General features: G+C 35.7%; 1 protein-coding gene across 1 annotated transcript; it reads left to right on the top strand.

Moving 5' to 3' along the window:
• LOC109825042 (protein CHROMATIN REMODELING 24) lies at window positions 2,723–17,788 on the top strand. The gene is made up of 20 exons (XM_020391733.1): window positions 2,723–3,742; window positions 5,011–5,141; window positions 5,226–5,280; window positions 5,421–5,549; window positions 6,071–6,178; window positions 6,294–6,349; window positions 6,431–6,521; window positions 7,200–7,337; window positions 7,444–7,524; window positions 8,222–8,431; window positions 8,512–8,583; window positions 11,873–11,953; window positions 12,052–12,170; window positions 12,879–12,990; window positions 14,048–14,116; window positions 14,312–14,406; window positions 16,281–16,409; window positions 16,723–16,788; window positions 16,880–17,012; window positions 17,440–17,788. The coding sequence occupies exons 1-20, from the start codon at window positions 2,942–2,944 to the stop codon at window positions 17,617–17,619; spliced, it is 2,856 nt and encodes a 951-aa protein (XP_020247322.1). The 5' UTR covers window positions 2,723–2,941; the 3' UTR covers window positions 17,620–17,788.

The raw sequence follows: 18,629 nt of genomic DNA, 5'->3' as shown, positions 1-18,629 counted from the left end.
ATAGCCACAGCTTATTCACCTCATCTTCAGCTTCCTCCACCGTCTCTATCTAATGCCGCACATCGTCACCTCCAGTTCTCTCCATACTCTCATTCATTATTTTTAGTATCTAAATGTTTTTAATATCCACTATATGCTTATAATACAAACATTCCAAAGTAAATGAAAATGTCATTGAAATCACTATAAATAATTAGATCACAACATAGAGATTCAAAGCATAGAGCGAAGGAAGAATATAAACCTTGGCGGTCTACTAACTGCAGATTGTCTAGCCGACGAAGTAATCAGCTGCAGCTGCAAATCCAAATCCTTGTCAAGCGTCAGGCACCTTGACAGAAACTTCATGTAAGTCTCACAATATCAGGGCATCAGCTTACCATAAGAAAGGCATAAGAAATGGAATTGCTATAATGTAGTGATTTGCATAATTGAATCAACTGTCACAAGCAACATGTTCTTCTGTTATTTTGAGTAGCACATCTGCTTACTCTAAGACCACACTAAACAAACAGTAAGCTTGCAAAATAGCACTTCCACAAATAGCAAAAGTTTCAAAATGAGTAAAATAAGTAGGTGAAGGCGGAGAATTAGGGCAAAATTAGAACAAAATGAGAGGACTTAAGAACTTAAAGGGGTAGGGTGAATTGAGCAGAACTAAAAAAAATCCCAACAGTAACCCCATTCCACATAACCTTCTAACTTTCAATATTATTTTCAGAAACACCCCAAAACTTCTGACATTATTATCCCTTGTCACACCGTTAGGTGGGTATATTGAAATTATGAGGGGATCAAATAAGCTCAAGAAGCTCAGAACGTACAGTTCCAATCAAAATCACATGTGAGAGCCTAAACACCCATAATTAACATTCCACAATAAGGTTTTTGGGTACAAAGAATTATGTGGCTTGACATGCATGTCCACAAAAATGAAAAAAAAGGACTCACAGCCTCAGAGACACATAATAGAGAAAAGGATGGTGAAAACTAAAGGTACGCATGATTCTTTTTCTTCCACCTGATCTATAAACATGGCTAGGTTCAGTCCTCGAACCTTAATGCCTTTTTGTTTCTTGTACATGGACTGCATTAGAGAAGTCTTTCGATTTTCTTAAGGAGACCGCATGAGTGTGTTTTATTTAGGTGTGACTTTAATAAGTTGGTTGTCCTCTGGAGTTCCCTCAGACACTTCAATAAAGATATCCGAAGTATATATTGAGGACGTTTCGTCTCTAATATTGAAGTGTATGGGGGAACTCTGGCGGGCAATCAACATTTTCCTCATAGGTTTGGAATTACTTGATGAATACTACAAACATGTTGCTTATCCCCGGGAGTTCCCTCAAACACTTCGTTATATAACTCGATCTCTCTGATACCAGGGAGGTAGTATTCTACTGAATTGTTTGGGGGAACTCTGGATGGTAATCAAACACAGATGGGGATGTAAATATGCATGCGTGCAGTCGGATGAAAGAAGTTTGTTATAGGTCCATAGCTGCATTTATACGTGTTTCTTTCTTCTTCTTTGCATAAAACAGTATATTTCTCAATGCTTTCATTAAAAAAGAATCTAGAACATTAAGATAATAAAGGACCAGATAATAAGCTATTATAGGATGACCTCTAGAAGAAAGAAATGGAGATTTTTATATTCAGTCTTATTTTAAAAAAAAATATTTTAAAAGCATGCTCCATGTATGTAGTATAAGATGTAATTGAATCAACTGTCACAAGCAACATGTTCTTTTGTTATTTTTAGTAGCACATCTACTTACTCTAAGACCACACTAAACAAACCGGAAGCTTGCAAAATAGCACTTCCACAAATAGCAGAAGTTTCAAAATGAGTAAAATAAGTAGGTGAAGGCGGAGAATTAGGGCTAAATTAGAACAAAATGAGAGGACTTAAGAACTTAAAGGGGATATGGTGAATTGAGCAGAACTAACACTTAGATATAGAGTTTTGTATAGAGGATTGAAGAAGAAGAAGAAATACCTTCCTGAATGCCCAAATTCTGAAAATTGTGGAGATGAATGCGTAGGTGTCGCATTGATGATTAGGGCATAAATACTCATCTTTGCAAATTGATGACTGGAAGATCCTGGGACGTAGTGAATGCTAATCGATGGACTCTTTGGCTTCGGCGGAGAGGAAGACGACTGGAAGATCGGCTTCGATCGTGGGACGGAGAGAAGACTAACCGATGGACTCTTCGGCTTCGGCGTAGAGGAAGGTGACTGGAAGATCGTGGAACGGCGAGAAGGCTAACCGAAGGTCTCTTTGGCTTCGGCGGAGAGAAAGGTGTAACGGACAAGGGGATTTTCTGATGCAGATGACGAAATTGCTATATGGCTTACAAGGGAGAAATAGGGTATATTTAAAAGGGTTGAAGGTTAATTTGGGAAGGAGAGAGTTTTTCAGGAACTTGCTCTTTTAAAGGTAGAATAGATTACAGTATACCCGTGCTATAATATTAATGCTATAGTATCTTCGAAGAACGCTACAGTTTCCGCCTTTGTCACAGTAATTTGTGCTACAGTAATAATGCTGCATTAATATTCACTGTAGTATTTACTATAGCATAAATTTCTCGCATTTGTACATAGGAGTAGGTAAATAAAAGAATTATCTAACATCTAACATTGAGTTAAACAGAAATTTGTGAGGGGTGACGTTGAAAAAAAGTACGAAATCTGGCGATCAACAGCGCAAAAAGCCTGCAGAAAAATATCAAGAACGCATCCTCCCGTTTGCAATTTGAAATCGAACGCAAAGCGGGAACTAATCAGATCGCATCCCAACGCCGACAAATAATTACCCTTTTCCCATTTCCTCCCATCTTATTAAACCCTCATCACTCCTCCCCCTAAACTCTCAATTTCCGATCAAAAAACAAAACCCTAGCGATCTTATTCTCTTCTGCTCTGATGGCGGATGAGACCGAGAGGAAACCCCTCAGCCTCAACGAGCGCAACCAGCTCCTTCTCCAGGGTCTCTCTCGCTCTCGCCCCTCTAGAAACCCTAACCCTAACCCTAACGATCGTTCCGATTGAAAACCTAAAACTCCTTCCTTTTTCAGAAATTAAGGCTCGTAAGGTCAAACTCGAAGGCCACCGCCGCCTCTGCAAACTGAAATCGCCGACAAGAGATGACAACGACGACGATGACCTAAATGACGAGCTGTGCGATTCTCCGGTGAGGGAGAAGGAGAATGATCGGCGTGGAGAAAACATCAGGGATATTTTGGATGATCTCAGCTTCAGATTGGAGTCGCTCTCGGTGGAGAAGCCGAAGGCGAGGCCGAGGCCTGCATCGGGAGTTGACAAAATGGAACCGTTGGAGGAGTTCAAGAGTGCTCCGTCTTCACCTTCTGTGTCTTCAGATGAGAAAGGGAAAGGGAAAGGGAAAGGTTTTGGTTCTCTGGTTCTTGATGATGATGATGATGATGAGTGTGTTGTTTTGGGGAGCAATAGGAAAGAGAAAGTGAAAGAGGGAGAGTTTGGTGACAGTTTGATAGATGTTTTCGATGATGATGATGATGATGATGGAGATAATGACGATATTGTTATGGATTGGGCTGGGGGTAGTAAAAACAAGAGGTATGTGCTTCCCGGTAACACGGCAAAGATGCTGTATCCTCATCAAAGAGAGGGGCTGAAATGGTTTTGGAGTCTGCACTGTGCCGCAACTGGAGGGATTTTAGGGGATGATATGGGATTGGGCAAGACAATGCAGGTATAACTAAATACCTTGTTAAATACTTAAAATTGAACTTTTTGTGAATGACATTGGCATGTAGAAATTCTTTGGAGAACTTATTAACAAATTCATGATTTGTTTTGTTGCCGTGGAGGCCACGCAAAGCATCCGAAATTCCAAATTTTTGTTCAAGTTCCATATTGGGTAGATCTTAACAGTATTATATGATATATTTCTTCTGTCGAGACCATGCGAAGCATCCCACTATTTTTAATACTTGCAAGTGACGTTCTGGCAGCATTGGCCTGTTGAATTTCAATGATTTCTTTCCTGAAGCATCCCAATTTTTGAGTGATTTCCTCACTTGGTTGCCTTTTTAGCTATATTATATGACATATTTCTTTAATCAACATTTTGTTTTTGCTTTCTACCTTTCTCAAGGCGGTTTGGTTTTGGGTAACTGCCTTTAATATTGTTATTTGGAAGCCCTTCCTTGTTATTGTCTTGGCTTGATTTGATGTGGTTTGAAGTAATGGATTCGGTGTATTGAGATATTTATCATTAATAGCTCCTGCTTTCTAGTTCTACTGCATGAAGCCTGGTTTTAATGTCATGATGGATTCAGCGTATTGAAATATTTATCATTAATAGCTCCCGATTTCTAGTTCTACTGCATGAAACCTGGTTTTAACTTCATGACGTCATAACACTCTGTAGGAGATCAAGTCTCATTTAGGGCTTGTTTGGATTGAGGGGAATGAGGGTGAAGGGAAGTTAGGGGAACCATTCACTTCCATTCACCTTGTTTGGGAACACTTAGGAGGTGAAGTTAATTCACCCTAGTTCCCCTTGGTTCACCCCCTAATAGTATAAAAATTGTTACCCCCCAAATTGGGGTGTAACCAAGGGGAAAGGAATTCCCTTCCCTTCCCTTCCCTTCCCTTCACTCAGTTTCCCTTAACTTCCCTTCACCCCCTACAAATCCAAACAGGCCCTTAAGGCATCATGACTTTGCTACCTGCTAGTATTGTCCATTGCTGCAAGTCAAAGTCTTGTTGATCTTTCTAATGTCATGATGTTTTAATGCGTTGATGGAAAAAACATGGATATAACAGTGCAATTGATTACATTCTGTTTATATATGATTTAGTCGACTTGATTACTAACAATATATGTCTCAGATTATTGAATATATGTGGAGTTGTCCATAAGTTGACAATTTAGCACAAATATGTTTCTTCAATGTACTTTTGAGTGTAGGGCTGTGATCTTGTTACATGTTGATGGCTTCACTATTTGTCCAGGTTGCTGCCTTCTTGTCTGGACTTTTTCATTCTCATTTGATTATGAGGGTATTGATAGTCGCCCCCAAAACACTTATTGCTCACTGGATGAAAGAGTTGTCAGTGGTGGGGCTCTCTGGAAAAATTAGGGAGTGAGACTCATATCTTATAATTTAAGAAGTTTGCAAATGCTGGACTATGTGGAATTTTGTTACATTTTACTTTTGTTCATGCAGTTACTCTGGAGCTTCTCCAAAAGTGCGAGACTATGAACTTCAGTATATCCTCCAGGTACCTCCCCTTTCATTTTTCTTGACAAGTTTCAACCTATCATCACATATCTACATGCCTAAAGGTAATCACGTTATTACACATCTTCATAATATCTATCAGAATGACCTTTTACTAAATTTTGTGGTTCTCTTAAGCAGGATAGTGGCATTCTTCTCACAACTTATGATATTGTGAGGAACAATTTTAAGTCTATACGAGGTGATCGGTATGTTTATGAAGACGGAAATGAGGATAATAACTTATGGGATTATGTTGTGCTTGACGAGGTTGGTGGCTTCTTGATCAACTTGATCAATTTTTCCATACAATATATTTTTTTCTTTCTTAAAATGCTTCCCATTTATCAGCCACTCTTTCGTAGTCTATCTCCTTATCTTTTGCTTTACTTCTTTAGAAGCAGGTCTGTCTATTAATCACTTTCAAATGTACGTACCCACATTCAGACCAAAATATAATCACATTTTTCATGTGAAATTGTTAATTGATAATTTTTTGTCACTCATCTTGTTATGATACTCAATTTAGCTGTTCAAATGAGGCTTTTTATTATTTGGATCATACTACTTCTAGCTTCTAGCAATTTTATGTTTGATCCTCTATTGTTATTGTAGCCCTTACCTTGATTTGAACTGAACTGCACTTCATCCTGATCTCCTTATAGTTTCCATAGAATCTATTTACTTTTGTGTTTTTAGGTATATCCATCTATATTCTATTCAAAAGGATTGCTTCATAAAACTCTCTCTTCTAAACATGGCTTGTTGTCTCTTCTTTCTTTTTATTTCAGGGGCATATCATAAAAAATCCGAAGACTCAAAGAGCACAAAGCTTGTTAGAAATACCATGTGTTCATCGCATTATTATTAGTGGCACACCGATACAAAACAATCTTAAGGTGATAGTTTTAACTTTGGAATGACATTCTGATATTGGTTCTATTATCTACTCTTTCAAGAATTATATATTTCCTTTATGATCAGGTCATTAATGTTTCTGTTTGATTTCTGCAGGAACTTTGGGCTTTGTTTCATTTCTGTTGCCCGGCTGTTTTGGGTGACAAGGATGAGTATGGTTCATTTTTGGTTATCTTAGAGACTTTTGTAACCTTCTGGATACATACACATTAAACCTTTTCATCTCTTTTTAGGTTTAAAGTGAAATATGAAAATAAGATACTGCGTGGGAATGATAAACATGCTTCTGATCGAGAAAAATATGTCGGGTCTACAGTTGCAAAGGTATTAAGAGGTACTTGCAAATTTCACACTGTTCTATATGTAGCCTATGAAACTACTGATGTCAGGAGTAAAGACTGTTCAAATACATCACCAATTTTTCTGATTTATGCTCCATAGCCAACCCCATTCAAAGTGAGAAGGTTTTGAGGATGATAATGATGATCTTTTCCAACACAAAAATCTAGTGTTATTTATTCAAATTTTGCCTCAATATCGCTGCTGATTCAATATGAAAAAAGACTGAATCTTATATTTAGTTTGTTTCATCATTTATTTTATGAAACATTGCTAGGTTCTCTTCAAATTCATGAAGAATATATTTTAGGTCTCATATAGTGTTGTTATAGTCTAAGTGAACACACATGCTTTTGTTTTAGCCTCAAATTTTAACGAATGATTTCTGAGTAAGTATGGAGAGACTAAAATGAATCAGAAGTGGCAACAAGAAGTGGCATTGTTTCAAGTGCATATCCATTTGGCTTGTGTACAATTGATGCATAATATGTGCTGAATTGTTCATCTTGTTATCTAGCTAATTTTAATTATTCCCGATTGTAGTGGTTTTTGCCAATATGCCTCCTAGTCCATTGGGTAGTGCCAAATGTTCCCTGTGCATGTACGTGTTACTACAAATAAGTACCTTAGGATCTGAAACTCATGCTTTTGTTTCACTTGCAGGAATTAAGAAACCGCATAAAGCCATATTTCTTACGACGCTTGAAGAGCGAAGTATTTGTTGATAATGATGATGCAAGTAGTGCTAAACTTTCAAAAAAACATGAGATGATTGTGTGGCTCAAATTGACAACTTGTCAGGTACCCTTTTTTATTATCTCATACCTTAACATTTAGTTGCATTCACTGCTTATTACAGGAAATCAATCTTAAACACTTTTACGAAGATGTGCTCTTCTGAATGCAGAGACAACTTTATGAAGCTTTTTTGAAGAGTGATTGGGTTCATTCATCTATGGATGGTGGCTCACCATTAGCTGCATTAACTGTAAGATTTACCTTTTTTTTAACAGTTCGCAAATATATTCTATGACTGAGGCCTCTTCTCATTTATTTTAATTTAGATTTGGATAATATCCCAGGGTATTGACTACTTTCATACATGAGATCCCTGTATCTTCTCATTTTCTCATTTTTCTGCTTATCTAATTCTTTTAAAGTTTTTACTTCAAGGGTATAACCTAAAGAAGGGAAATTTACTTACGATGGAAATCTTTTTAGCTGATTAATTTTATAGTGCAATTAAGCATAAACGACATGGCTTTCTTAAATTCCATAAGTACTTGACAACAAACTAAAGATGGGGAATTTACTTATGATGCCAATGTTTTTTCCTACAACCTAAAGAAGAGAAATTTACTTACGATGCAAATCTTTTTTCCCTGATTAATTTGTAGTGAAATTAAGCGTAAAGGAATGCCTTTCTTAAATACAATAAGTACTTAACAACAAACTAAAGATGGGAAATTTATTTGTGATTCCAATAATTTTTCCTAATTAATTTTATAGTGAAGTCAAGTTCACATAAAATTGTCCTTCTAATTGTTTTACATGTATTTGTTATGTATAGTCTTCTGGGTTCTGATGCTTTATGTATTATGGTTTATGATTTTGTTTATGTCTGAATATGACTTGTGCGGTGGGTTTGTTTCAGACTTAATTGTTTCATCTTTTCTTTGGATCAGATATTGAAGAAGATATGCGACCACCCACTTCTATTGACCAAAAAGGCTGCAGAAGGTGTTCTCGAAGGGATGGATGAGATGCTGAATCATGATGAGCTTGGTATGGTGGAGCAAATGGCAAAAAATTTGGCAAATATAACTGCCAATGATGATGTTCAACAACTGGATCACAATGTTTCATGCAAAATATTATTTATAATGACTTTGCTGGTCAGGAGGCTTTTCTTATTATTTTAATTTAACATGACAACATATGTTTAAAATTCTGAAACTATCTGCTTGTATGACAGGATAACCTGCTTGAAGAGGGACATATTGTATTGATCTTCTCTCAAACTCGTAAAATGCTGAACCTTATTCAGGTTTTCTCTTTCTCCCTTCTGCCCCCCTCTCTCTGAACTGTGTCATTTACCTTGGTATATTTTGATATATTTAATTTAGTCAAACTAAAATATTATCTATTTAACATAACTGACACTAGTACAATATTCACAACTGTAGTAATTATGGTTTTAATAGGATTTTCTATTCTCTTAAGCTTTTATTGATAAATGTGTTTGGATCTAGTTAATTAGATACAAAACCGGAAACTTAACTTATTGGGCTAAGTTTTGGTGGAAAGTATCCAGTGGACCCAGTCCATGTCATTAAATGTGCACCAAAGGGTTGTCAACCTTTGGATCACTAAACTTTGGCATTCGTGCACAAATTCAATGGTTGACATACCTTTGGTGCATATTTAATGCCATAGACCAGATCCACTGGACGCTTTCTCGAGTTTTTTTTTTTAAATTACATGGGGGTAGTCTATTAAGAGAGTTGTCCCAATTATGCTTCGTGCTTGACGTCATTAGCGCCAGTCTAGTGTTGCCTATAGATAGTCCGGACGGTTTGGGCATTGTCCCCACCTCGGCAAGCACCTAACATCCATTAAGGTAAGAGAAATCGCTAGGTGGCCTAGGCATCGAACCCAGCGCCTAAGGCCTTGGTGTCTAGATGGGGCCTAGGCACTTTCCTTTTTTTATTTTGTAAATCAATGTTATCGAATGCATTAAGCACTGCTAGGTGCCAAGTTGGCGCCTAGGCGCTAGGCCTAAGAAGAATGATTTTTCTTGCTTAAATGGTGAGTAGGAGGTTTTGCTGAAGGATAGAGTTGGAGAAAGTGTTCATAGTCGGTAGAGGCCGACAAATGAGTTCGGAGGAGGTTAGAGAATGTGAATGCAACAACAAAGGAAATCACGAACAAAACCTAAGGAGTGTAGTCTGAGTAAGTGGTCTCCGCTACCCTAGGTGCTCTCAGGACCTAGGCCGCCTAGGTACCACCTAGGCCTAGGCGGGAGCCGGGGCAGGCTAGGTGGGAGCTTTTTAAAATATTGATGGTGGCCCAGGATGCGATTCAGAGCAGAGGATCTATGTGCTACTAGATGCTCTTATTTGGTGCTTGTTCTTGTGTGTATACTGCTAATGTAAATGCTTGTCCATTATGCTCATGCTAGAAATAGCATGAAGCAAATTTCTATTAATTACGTATCTCCTATTTTGTAGCGTTCCCTAAGTATAGTCTATTCTGACTTAACATTAACTGATGAAGTTGGGTGTTTTGTTATTTTACTTGTAGATGAATGCTGGTAGTGCATTTCTGAACACGCAAAACCTATAAGTTTATGATACATTAGTTGCCTCCGTGTTGACAGCATCAAAATGGCTCACAGTGTTATGACAGATAAACTGTTTCATGTAAAAGAATTCTTCCAAGATCATATGCCTGCATACCTGATACCTATACCCCCACCCCCACCTCTAATTAATATGTATTGTATTATCTGAGTTTCTTGATTATCAGATGTAAGAATGCTTTAAATTGTCATTATGAGGGAAATTTTTATCTTTAAGGGAAATTATTAAAACAAGGGTTACCTAGTCAAAATCAACAATCTATAAGAATTGGAACATTTAACTAGAGCATGATTAGTTAAGGTCTTTAGGGTTACTAAACTAAGAAATGTTAAGCTGAAAGTGCGGTCCACCATCCATGATAATATTATTATTTAGTACATATGCTACAGAGTTAAACATGTGTTCCTGTGGAAACCATTTGTATCAAGGGTTCTTCTAAAGCCAATTTCTCTTTTTAGCTGATGTAGCGTATTACTTAACTACTTGCTGGTGCTTCCGAACACCCTTAAAAGAAATATTAAAACCATGTTGGTCATCTAATTAACTCTATGGTATTCACATATTCCGTGTGCTATCAAGAGTATAAATACGTGTCCAACGAAGCTTCACTTTGCTTGACCTGATTACGATCCATGTACATCTTGGAGAAGACCTTGGTATCTCTTGCAGTCAAGGTTCTAAATGGTGATGTTGGGGACATGGATGCTGGAGGGATCACACGTTGCATAGGCGATGTTGGGCAAAATAAAGATATATTAGCTTATTAAGTGAGACACCATAATGGATTGAAAGGTATACATATAACATACAATGTGCTGAGTATCCTCACTTTAATCTATTCTAATAAAATTATAGATTTTAAGTATAAGTGTGTTCAAAGAAGGCTTTTTAGGCCATATGACAAACAGAAAATAAGATAAAGATCCATATATAGCACATTATTGCTTATAGGCAATAAACATATGGAACAAGTAAACAAATAAGCGAACAAGGACACTTATATTTCATGTGTGAACCATATTGGGGACATAAGGCAAAATGTCAGGGACATAGGCCCTCATAAATGACACCCCTGCTAGGCATGTGAGGACATGTCACGGAGATTTAAAACAACACACATGGTACAATCATGAGAACTTAGATTCTTGAATTTTTATTTGTAAATTAAAAGTCCACGTATTTACTTATTTTATTTTGTTTGTCCAAGATTACATCTAATAAAATTGATTCATATTCATATGTTGCTTGAGTTTTTCTTTGTAAATTGCGGGAACCCCTTTCACCGTTCTTCATATACCTTAATTACTTCATGCATTTATCTTTTTTTTATATCTTACACTCATGTACTTACTACTTATTTTATTTTCTTTGTCCAAGATTACATCTGATAAAATTCATCCTCTACTCATCAGTCCCTGTTCCATTGTTTCATGTCACCTATTTCCTTTTATGTGCGTTAATCTTCGAGAATTATGTTTAGATCCTGCTTATGCCTTCTTGGTAGCCATGTCCTTAGCTTTACGGTTTACCCCTTTTATGTTAACCTTATGCATTATCTGTCTTTCAAACACTGTAACTTGTTTCAGTTAGCTTTCATTTGGAATTTGCTATTATTTGATACTGCTACTGAAATAATCGTTAGCCAACAATTCGTCAGCTTCAACTTAGAGTATAAAGGGGCATTAAAGCACTAGAAGCAAAAGGTCCTCTGTTCAATTTTCACCATAAATCTACAAGGATCGTGTGCTTCTGTTCCACATGGAAAATACTGCATGCTGCTTCTTCCTTTTTTGGGCGGATGGAAGGGGATTAGATTAGTTTACCAGTTTGTTAACCATTGTCGGTTATCTAGGAACATTATCTTCCTTCTTTTTGCCTTTTCAGAAGCCTTCTATGGATGAAAATGTATGTGTATTGCCTCTCTAATTGAGTTTGATTGTTCTTTTTCATCCTTAATTTGCTATTCTTTTGCAGGAAGCTATTATATCAGCAGGATACAAGTATATGCGAATTGACGGTACCACAAAAGTTTCTGATAGAGAGCGGACAGTGAAGGTAAACATCATTTTTAATTAGAATGTCTGAAGAGTTGCATGGGTTTATCGTGCATTTGTTCTTCTATCCGTCTTATACAAGTACTGTTTATTTTTCAGGAATTTCAAGAGGGTTCTGGAGCTCCTATTTTCTTGTTGACATCACAGGTTGGTGGCCTTGGCCTTACGCTAACAAAAGCAGATCGTGTCATTGTAGTTGATCCAGCATGGAACCCAAGGTGATAAGAATTCAAATAGGACAGATTTCTACTATTTTTATTGATGAGGTGTATATAGTTGTTGGCTTGCTGGCAGTAGCTGAATAGATGTATAGGTGATTTTTTGAGTCAATATTATATCCTTTATAATATAATTTCTGCTCTAGATTTTTATAATTCAATGATATTCCCCAGATATTAATAGATTTTACCTTCGATTGTGTTTATTTGTTGCTGTCAGTTTATTAGGACAATTGGAGGTTGCATAGGCATGCTTTATTATTTGCTGAGCTGTTGCTAAACTTTTTGACTTATTTGTGCTTTATTACTTCCCTGCAAAGTTATCAGATGTACTCTAGATATTTCTTTTAAATTTACTTTGGCGACTTAAATTAAATGTGCATGTTTTTCTTTGGCAATACTCAGATTATATAACTAGAAACTTACAGGATATATTTTATATTTGTTTTAGTTCAAAACCAATCAATGCTTCTATGGTAAAGAAGTTAATTTCTCTGGTTAAAAAGACTAATGACTCCTAGGCGTTCTTCTGTGCCATAAACATCAGTTGTTTGGGCATGTCAAATGCAACAATTCGTTGCTTCCTTCCTGCATCCTATACCGATCTAATCCTTTATGGAATTGCATTTCATTTGCTGAATACAGTTTTTGTTTTTAATATACTGTAAGTTCCACTTTTTTTTGTTAAACTTTTTGTTGTTTATTCAGTACGGACAATCAAAGTGTAGATCGTGCATATAGAATCGGGCAGAAGAGAGATGTTATTGTATACAGATTGATGACATGCGGAACAATTGAAGAAAAGATATATAAAATGCAGGTTTGAATATTTCTTCAATATATGTACTTTTTACTTTGATTAGGATAAATAGAAAAACATAATTTCATCACAAAAATTATTGTATTTGCAAATTGCAAATGTTCTCATGTTCTGTTGTATTTCCTTGGCATTCTGTAACACAGATTATGAAAGTTTTTGAAAGGACACCACAAATTATGTTGTTTAGTGGAAAAAGGGGAAAAAGAAACTGAAAGTGTTCAAAATAAAACAAAGAAGCAAAGGAAGAAAAATAGAGAAATCAGAAACGTTGGTAAACTAATCAAAACCAGTTAGAAATCTAAAATGACATCGGTTTTAGAGTTTACATGGAGTAAAATATGTTGATAGAGGATATATCAATGAATATGTGAATTAAAGAGTAAAGACATCAGTAAGCAAGGGTGGAAGTTAACTGGACGATTTGCTTAATGAAAAGATAAAGCTCGTGCCTTAAGTCGTTTTGAAGAACTCTTACAGTACTCTGTGCCACCCAGCAAAGTGAAAAGAAGCAGTGCCTTTTAAACCCACTGCTTTTTGCATTAAGCTTAACGGCTCAGGGCCCAAAATGTTTTAAAGGCTGCTTGAATCCCATTTTGCATTACTGATCCTAGCTTCTCATGGTTATGCATTTAAAACTCCTACAACCAGGTAGCAGTCTTGCAGCATGGTACATCCTGGTTTAAGTGAACAAGGGAAACTTAGGATGAGAACAAGTGAAGAGTAGGACGCATTGAGCTTGAGACAGGGTCAATCTTCAGTATTGTACATAGCGTGAAAGATTTAAGTGCGAGTACTTTTTTGTGTATTTTATGTATACGTACATACGGACACATAAGTTTTATGTAGGACTTGAACAGATATACTGGCAGTTGATTACATAATGTGATTGACAGTTTCTTTTTAGCTTTTGTAAGTGTATGTACTTAAACTTACTGCAGGTTCACATCTTAGGCTAACTTTAACTGCATGGTGCATATGATCCTTGTGCCTTGGTCAACCTTTATATATGTGACATATGAGAAATTCTGATGCTTAAAACTTTGTTAAACTCTTGCAGGTTTTTAAAGGAGGTCTATTTAGAACTGCAACAGAGCAAAAAGAACAGATGAGATACTTCAGCCAGAAGGTATGTTCACCACTATCTTATCTTTGGGTTCACAGCATAGTGAATTTGGAACAACTATCAGAGTGATATCTGCGACTGGTATATTTTATTTGTGCTTCTAATTTATTACATATTTTCTAGATATGCTCTTAACGGTTACATTTTATAATTTTTATGTCTATCATCATAATCATTATTCTTGCTAACCATTTTCAGGATATCCGTGAGATTTTTAGCCTGCCAAAACAGGGTTTTGATATCTCCATTACTCAGCAGGAGTTATTTGAAGAGCATGGCCAGCAGCATGATATGTAATTGCTCATCTATTTCTTTGTTCGTCTCTCTATTCACATTTATCCATTTCACTCTACAAGCAATCGCTTCAAGCAGTATTCATGCACTGGATTAGAGCCAGTTATCATTTGTTTCTTGACATCAAATGATCTAATTTGCTTAATATTTCTGTAGGTGCCAAAAAAATATCACAATTCTTCTCTATGATAGATAGCTGCACACTAACTTCTCTATTGTGTGCTTGTTCCAATAATACATTTAGTCTATCTACTCACAATTTGAATTAGTTTGGATGTAGGTTCCACTGCAAAAAGCACTAAACTCTTCAAACCGGGTTTTTGTGATGTCTGGGTGGCCGTCTAACAATTACTTGACTTCCTTGTCACTCAGTCTAACCACTTGGCAACTAGGCACACTTCTCAGTTACATTTGTCTTACCAAAAGAAAATTATACTTAGAAATTTAGAAAGTTATATTGGTAACTTTTGTGCTTTCTCTAGATGCTTCCTTGTGCTTCCTTGGATTTCGAGTTTCACTTCAGTAAATTTTCAATAAAATAGGTTGTATAGTGTTATGAATTTTTAAAAAGTGAAATTATTTTTTCTACTATATACCCCGAAAAAATAAATGTTAATACAACAAATTATTGATACTAATATTATGTTATAAATCAAACCTATTATGTTAAAACTAAACAGTGATAAGTCATTACAAACATGTATGTTATTCTTTTTTGGGAAAGCAAAGATTTCTTTGTGATGTATTTAAAGTATATAGTTGATATCATCTAAGCTTCCTGGCTGAAGAACTCTCATATTATTCATTTATTTATTTTCTGATGCACTTTGATAATGTTTTTGGAGGTTGAGTTTATTCCTTTGTGGGATCTCCTTGAATTATCTTTTAAGTCATGTTCTCAACTTTGTGTTATTTGATCAATGAAGCACGGGCTCTTCAAATTGAGTTCCATGTCCATGCATGAGATGTCTAATAATCACAACTGCATGACATTGATAAGGCACTCCTACTACGCTGGTTTTTGAGTTTTTATAAAATCGAAAGATCACATGTTGAACATTATGAAGCCATTTTATTACTTAAAACAAGCATATAAGAACCTTTTCTTAATTGCGTGACTATTGTAAGCAAATCTATTAGAACACCAATTTCTCTAATGTCGTTGGATCTGCATTGAAAATGATTTGTCTCATATTAGATACTTGTTCTTATTCAGTTAGACAATATGTTGCATTTGTTATTTTCTTTTTGCAATTTTTATATAGAACTATTTTCTTAAAATCCATCCTTCTCAGGATCCTAACTGATCTGATGCGGCTTCTATGTGTGCTCCCCTGTGCCTCTGAAAATTGTACAAAGTTATGGGTTTTTTTAATACCATCCACCATCATTTTCCTGAACTTTCTGGAGCTCCAAAATTTTCTATATTAATTTTTTTGATTTGGCCAATCCCCTTAATTTTAAATACTTGCACTTGATTTCTTCAGTTTTAATTATATTTTAGTACATGGTCTCATGGAGATATATGATACTTAAATCATTGTATACGTTGAAAGGTGGCATGGAGGAAATCCCCATATTAATCGAGATCATTTCTCTTTCCTTTTCTTTTTCTTGTTTCAAACTATTTTTACGAACTTGTGTCTGAGGTTCACCTTGCACCTACAAAGGAAGTTGGAACTGTTTATTACCTTTTTCTAGTTTCTTGAGTTGTTATGTAAATAACTCATTTACCCTGGATCGTCAATATCTGTTATTTTCTGGACATTTTTACTAAATTGTTGACAGATTTAGGCTTCGCCTAATGTATCACTAACTCAACATGTAAGTTTCTGCAATTAAACAGCTGAAGTTAATATTTTGCCACATACAGGGATGCCTCTTTGAAGTGTCACATAGAATTTCTAGAGAGACAGGGTATCGCTGGTGTCAGCCACCATAGTCTGCTCTTTTCCAAGAATGCAATAGTACCATTTGTGCCTGAGAATAATGAAGTACATAGGTCATTTTCTATCTCATTCTCTTCAATTTGTTGCTTGCAACCTTTTGAAAACTCATTGAACTTGAGTATGATATACTTAGCATGTATGTATACATGATACTAAGTTGGACTGGCATTTTGATCCAGATTTATGTTACTGATTTATGCAAATGGAATTAATGAACCAGCTATGATATTAAACGTATTGAAAGGAATAATTTAACTTATGTTTCAAAATGTAACTATGAATCTACTTGATTAACTTTATAAGATAGATGAGATTACTTGTCATATACCACAATATGTTAATTGTTTGTGGTAAAACTTTCTGCAGTAAGCCAGTGAACAGAATTTTCAGAACTTCACCATCAGGATCATCACTTGAACTTGCTGTCGATGGGTATGAAAATGTTCAAAATCTTTTTTGCTACTATAATTTGTGGCGTTCAAGTCCATCGTTAACAAGTAGAATATTTCCAATATAATTTTAGGGCTCATCATGCTTTCAAGCCAAAAGAGTTCGCTACTAGAGTCTGTCCTGCCAGCTCTTCAGCAAATGAAGGAGATAGTCCAGAAATCATTGAAGATAGAATCAAACGTCTTTCTCAGACACTGGCCAACAAGGTATGCGAACTTCATATGATTCCTCTCATTGGATTCATTAATAATCGGGTTATTTGCACTTAAATACCCCTAAAATTTACCTCGCTTTTGACTTTGATACCCCAAACTTTTTAACCTCACAATATATCCCAAAGTTCAAGAAAACAACTTTGATACCCCAAGCGTAAATTTTTTGTTACAATTTTGGGTATCAAAGTTATTTTTTTAATATAGTTTGGGGTGTAAAATATAAATGTTGTTGAACTTCCATGTAATTTTTGGGAAAAAACTTTGTCGTGTCAAAATCAAAACTGAGGTAAATTTTGGGGTATTTTTTGCACAAGAAAAACTTGATGGATTAACTAGGAGGTATTTAAGTGCAAATAACCCTAATTATTCATATGGTTTTTTAACAAGATGATTCTGTTCTTTGGCCAAAAAAACCCAGGCGTTAGTTTCAAGACTACCAGATTCAGGAGGGAAAATAAAGAAGCAGATCGAAGAATTAAACACACAGCTCCATGAACTTAGAAATCCTGTTCTCAAGGATGCTACTGAGAAAAAGGAGCCAGCAGTTGTCGATGTAGATGATCTCACGAAAGACCTACAAAATGTGCTCTCTGTGTGAGGTTTTGTAATAATTATTCATACTCACTTCATTGTCATACAGTGTATGGCTTTCTTTTCGGCTATTATACTCAATAGCTTTGTTGTTTTGTAAAGGAGATTAATATTTTTGTGGCCCTTCAATACAAGGAAAGTATCAGCCTAAGATATCAATGGGTAGTTTCTGATCATTCACATGGCTACTTTTATTTGCCAAACTAGGATTAATGATTAATTTTTCATAGGTTTTTCTTCCGCCTAATCAGTTTAACTCAACTTGTCAAAACAGGCCCTTTAGTCTTCATTCAAGATGAAGTGTTAATAGATTTTACTATAAGAGGCAGAGAAACTTGATTTAACCTGGTAAATTTACTTCTTTTTTTTTTACCCCCCAACGTGCATCTCGGTTAATAATTTAAAACAGGATTTTTAGACGTTAGTCCGTTAAATCTTTTATATATTGTAAGTTGTCTCTCAAATAATTGAAGTTGCTATGAGGTCTAGAAACTCTTTGAGTTGCTTCAAATTAATTTCTCTAATTGTTACTTCTATTTTTTATGGAGTGAATTTCAAAACAGCTTAAAAATATTTAAGGCCAAAAGCAATTTCAAGGATTGAAGGGACCAATTTGAAAATAACTTAGGAATGGGAGACCTAATGATAATTTAAGTGAGGTTATTTCTATTTCAGTCCCTCTAATGTTTAATAATAATATTGTATTAGTTCCCCAAACCTTGTAACTAGTTTGAAATTAGTCCCTCCATTTTGTTCTCCACACGAATCCATTAACTATACTCGGATTATTAGTAATTATATATGAGTAATTACCAAACTATCATTTTCCTCTCCTCTTTTTCCTTCCTCAACTATTCCAATCTTCTTTAGTCTCCTTTTCTCCTCCTCCAATATTACTCCTTGTCCTCAGCTCCCTAATAAAATTTAGTTGGCTTAGAGTCAGGATTAGGGTTAAGTTGGATGAAGAGGGAATGACAGAGCATGCGGGAAGAAGAGGACGCTAAAATAGAAGATGGA

Source organism: Asparagus officinalis, chromosome 10, assembly GCF_001876935.1.
Source record: "Asparagus officinalis chromosome 10, Aspof.V1, whole genome shotgun sequence".
Taxonomy (NCBI): Eukaryota; Viridiplantae; Streptophyta; class Magnoliopsida; order Asparagales; family Asparagaceae; genus Asparagus; species Asparagus officinalis.
Note: the sequence above shows the minus strand (reverse complement) of the source record. Positions and strands in the feature narration are given on the sequence as shown.

Bases quoted from the DNA above. Each gene is read 5' to 3' on its own strand.
- LOC109825042 (XM_020391733.1), top strand. From the start codon at position 2,942: ATGAGACCGAGAGGAAACCCCTCAGCCTCAACGAGCGCAACCAGCTCC. The intron at 6,350-6,430 runs GTATGGTTCATT...ATCTCTTTTTAG, and splicing joins GTTTTGGGTGACAAGGATGA to GTTTAAAGTGAAATATGAAA. The intron at 14,407-16,280 runs GTAATTGCTCAT...TGCCACATACAG, and splicing joins CATGGCCAGCAGCATGATAT to GGATGCCTCTTTGAAGTGTC.